The sequence below is a fragment of the Austrofundulus limnaeus genome, unplaced genomic scaffold (genome assembly GCF_001266775.1).
Source record: "Austrofundulus limnaeus strain Quisiro unplaced genomic scaffold, Austrofundulus_limnaeus-1.0 Scaffold580, whole genome shotgun sequence".
Lineage (NCBI taxonomy): Eukaryota > Metazoa > Chordata > Actinopteri > Cyprinodontiformes > Rivulidae > Austrofundulus > Austrofundulus limnaeus.
Window position 1 is genome coordinate 216,090 of NW_013952982.1, and position 2,702 is coordinate 218,791.

The 2,702-nt window shown below is 37.7% G+C and overlaps 1 protein-coding gene across 1 annotated transcript in view; it reads right to left on the minus strand.

Annotated features, from left to right (window-relative positions):
• Positions 1–209: 209 nt before the first annotated feature.
• The window catches only part of LOC106530947 (GRAM domain-containing protein 4), a gene marked incomplete at its 5' end in the record, with an annotated part of 29,583 nt that continues 27,090 nt past the window's right edge, over positions 210–2,702 (minus strand). Inside the window, 2 exon segments of the mRNA XM_014026678.1 lie at positions 210–1,140; positions 1,703–1,771. Of these exon segments, the coding sequence (XP_013882132.1) occupies positions 1,036–1,140; positions 1,703–1,771 (174 nt within the window).

The following is a 2,702-nucleotide window of genomic DNA, read 5'->3' on the forward strand; positions in this document are numbered from 1 at the left end:
AGTTTGTATGTAATGTATGAATATAATATACAAGTTTCACTTTTTAAATGGAATTACTGAAATAAATCTACTTTTTCATGATATTCTAATTTTATGACCAGCACCTGTACAGTAGTTTCCTGCATGTCCTCGCTCTAGAGTTGCTGAAATTTTAAATATGATTGAAAATTGTCTTGTTTTTTCTGTCACTGTGGACTGCTGAACTCAGTTTAGTTAGCTCTGTGTAATCTTTAGCTGACTAACAGGAGGTTTACACCCAAACTATGCAGCAGTTTGAGCAAACCCGTTAAATGGAAATGTGCAGATTTTCCCACATTCCTCGGGTTTCGAACTCACCTCCAACTAACTCAGTGATGCTGGTTTTATTGGTGAACAGCTGTATCTATGTGAACTAACGTCAGAGGCGATGCCCAACTGTCTCTGCTCTGTAGGAATGTCTAAACATGAATCTGCAGGAAGTCTTTCAACTCAGCAAACTTTGAGTTTTTCCAGTTCTTCCTTTACAGCCCATCTAACACTGGCTAGGAATAAAATACTAACTTAAAACAGTGTAGCTTTTAGTTTACATTTGATCAGTTCTTTGTACAAAAAAAAAAAACAACCTCCAAGATATTTTTGTTTGGATATCTGTTTGGGTTTCCAGAACAGGTTTTCAGGACTCGTCATTAAAACTGTTCAAGACGTTTATCGTCTGATTCTCACAGATTATTATTTTAAAATAATCCACGACGTCTCGTCACTGAATCGTTTGACTTCAGGAAGTTAAACGAGAGCAGACCAGCAGCTCAAAGTGAAGACAGCAACTGTTCGAAGAAAAAAAAAGTTTCAGTTTCTGTGTTAAGGCGACCACCTACTGATGGCGTGCAAGGCTGAATAAAAAACCAGCACAAACGGACTCGACCACGATGGAGAACAAACAACAACCACTCCCCATCAGGAAGAACAGGAACGCCTGTTATCTGCTGTAAACAACTATAGAAACCAGCCTGTTGGCAGTAAACACTGTAGGACGCATCGTCTGACGTCATCTACTGCTCATGACGCAGGGGGCGTGGCCTTGGCCTCAACAACCTTAGTGTACTGGGAGAGGATGGCGTCGAATGCCTCGTCTCTGTGGATCATCGCGCCAAAAATCATCGGCTGCAAAAGAACAGAAAAGACGGTTTTATTATTGTATTAAAAACAGTTTGAAGAGTTCAGGACCCAGATTTCTGTAATAGAACAGTCTGAGGTTGAACATTGTTTTACTGAAACATGTGAGATCTGCCCTGAAAAAGACCTCAGCTGGACGGGAGCAGATGCTCTAAAACCTGGATGTAGTTTTCTGTATTGATGGAGTCGTTGCAGATGTGTAAGCTGCCCATGCAAGGACTAATGCACCCCTATACCATCAGAGAGGCATGTTTTTGGCCTGATAACAGGACCATCTCCTTTTAAGTATAGAGAACTTTTGTTTCCTCTGTCCTGACATTGAAATGTGTTAATTCAAATTTACTTTATTTCAAAACAATACATTTTCTTGGTATAAACACACTTATTTCTGAGTTCTAGATCATTTTAACTTTTGTTCTGGACTCTACAAACACACAAACAGAAGATGACTTTTTTCTGGTAATGGTAGAATTTTACACCTCATCATCACCTGAATGCAGGAGCTATGTTTTGTCTCACAGGAGATCAGTCACTTTCACTGAGCTCTTACCTTCTGGGTGGACGGTGTTGCTACAGAGATCCCCATCCCTGACCCTGGCAGCACAGACAGAACTTTGTACTGCAAGACAGAAAGGATAGAAACTGGTTCAATCATAACTTTATTAGAGTAAACGTGCATTGATGTTTGAAACAGGAATGTATTGTAAACCAGTGGTGCCCAAAGTCGGGATCGGGACCCCTTTGTGGGTCACAAAACAACAAGTGAGGGTCCCCAGATGATTTCCAGACATCAATGTAAATGCAAGAAATTGCTAATGGAAGATTTTTATCATGAATATTATAAAATGAATAAAAATAAATGAATAAAAATTAGTATTGTAGTTACTAGGTTTGTTTATAGTTATTATTCCCATATTTAATAGATTTATTAGTAAAGTTTGCGTACGTAAACAAGTGATATCTGGGGTCACGAGTTTCTGCAACAGGTATTTTGTGGGCCGGAAGCAAAACAGTTTGAAAAACTTCTGTTGTAAATTATATAAACAGCTGAGCAGTAACAAGAGCTTCATACATAATTATTTAGACCTGAAATCCAAAACAGAAACAGAGCTTTTTTATTTCCCTGTGTCTCACTTCATTTGGTCCTGTTGTCCAACACAGAAATGTTTCAAAGTTAGAAGAATTCAAATTCTAAACTATATATAAAACACTCAATTGTTTTGTGGGAGTTTTTCTTCGGGTTGAAAATGCTCTCTCTAGATTTGGATTTGTCACTGATGTTGATGTCACCACCTAGTGGAGCATCATGGATATTTCAGTGTTTTAGTTAAAATATCTGGATTAAAACAAAAAAACACCTGAAGCACAGATGGCATTTATCAGAGGGGTGCATAAAATACAAAATAAGGTTTGCAGCATTCAGAAATTTTTGATTAACCAAAACATTATTACATAATATTATTTTCAAATATTGTAAGAAATAAAAAGTGAGGATGATTGAGTATGAAGCTGCTGAGCTAAAAAAATTGAGATAATTTGACTCAGAACAC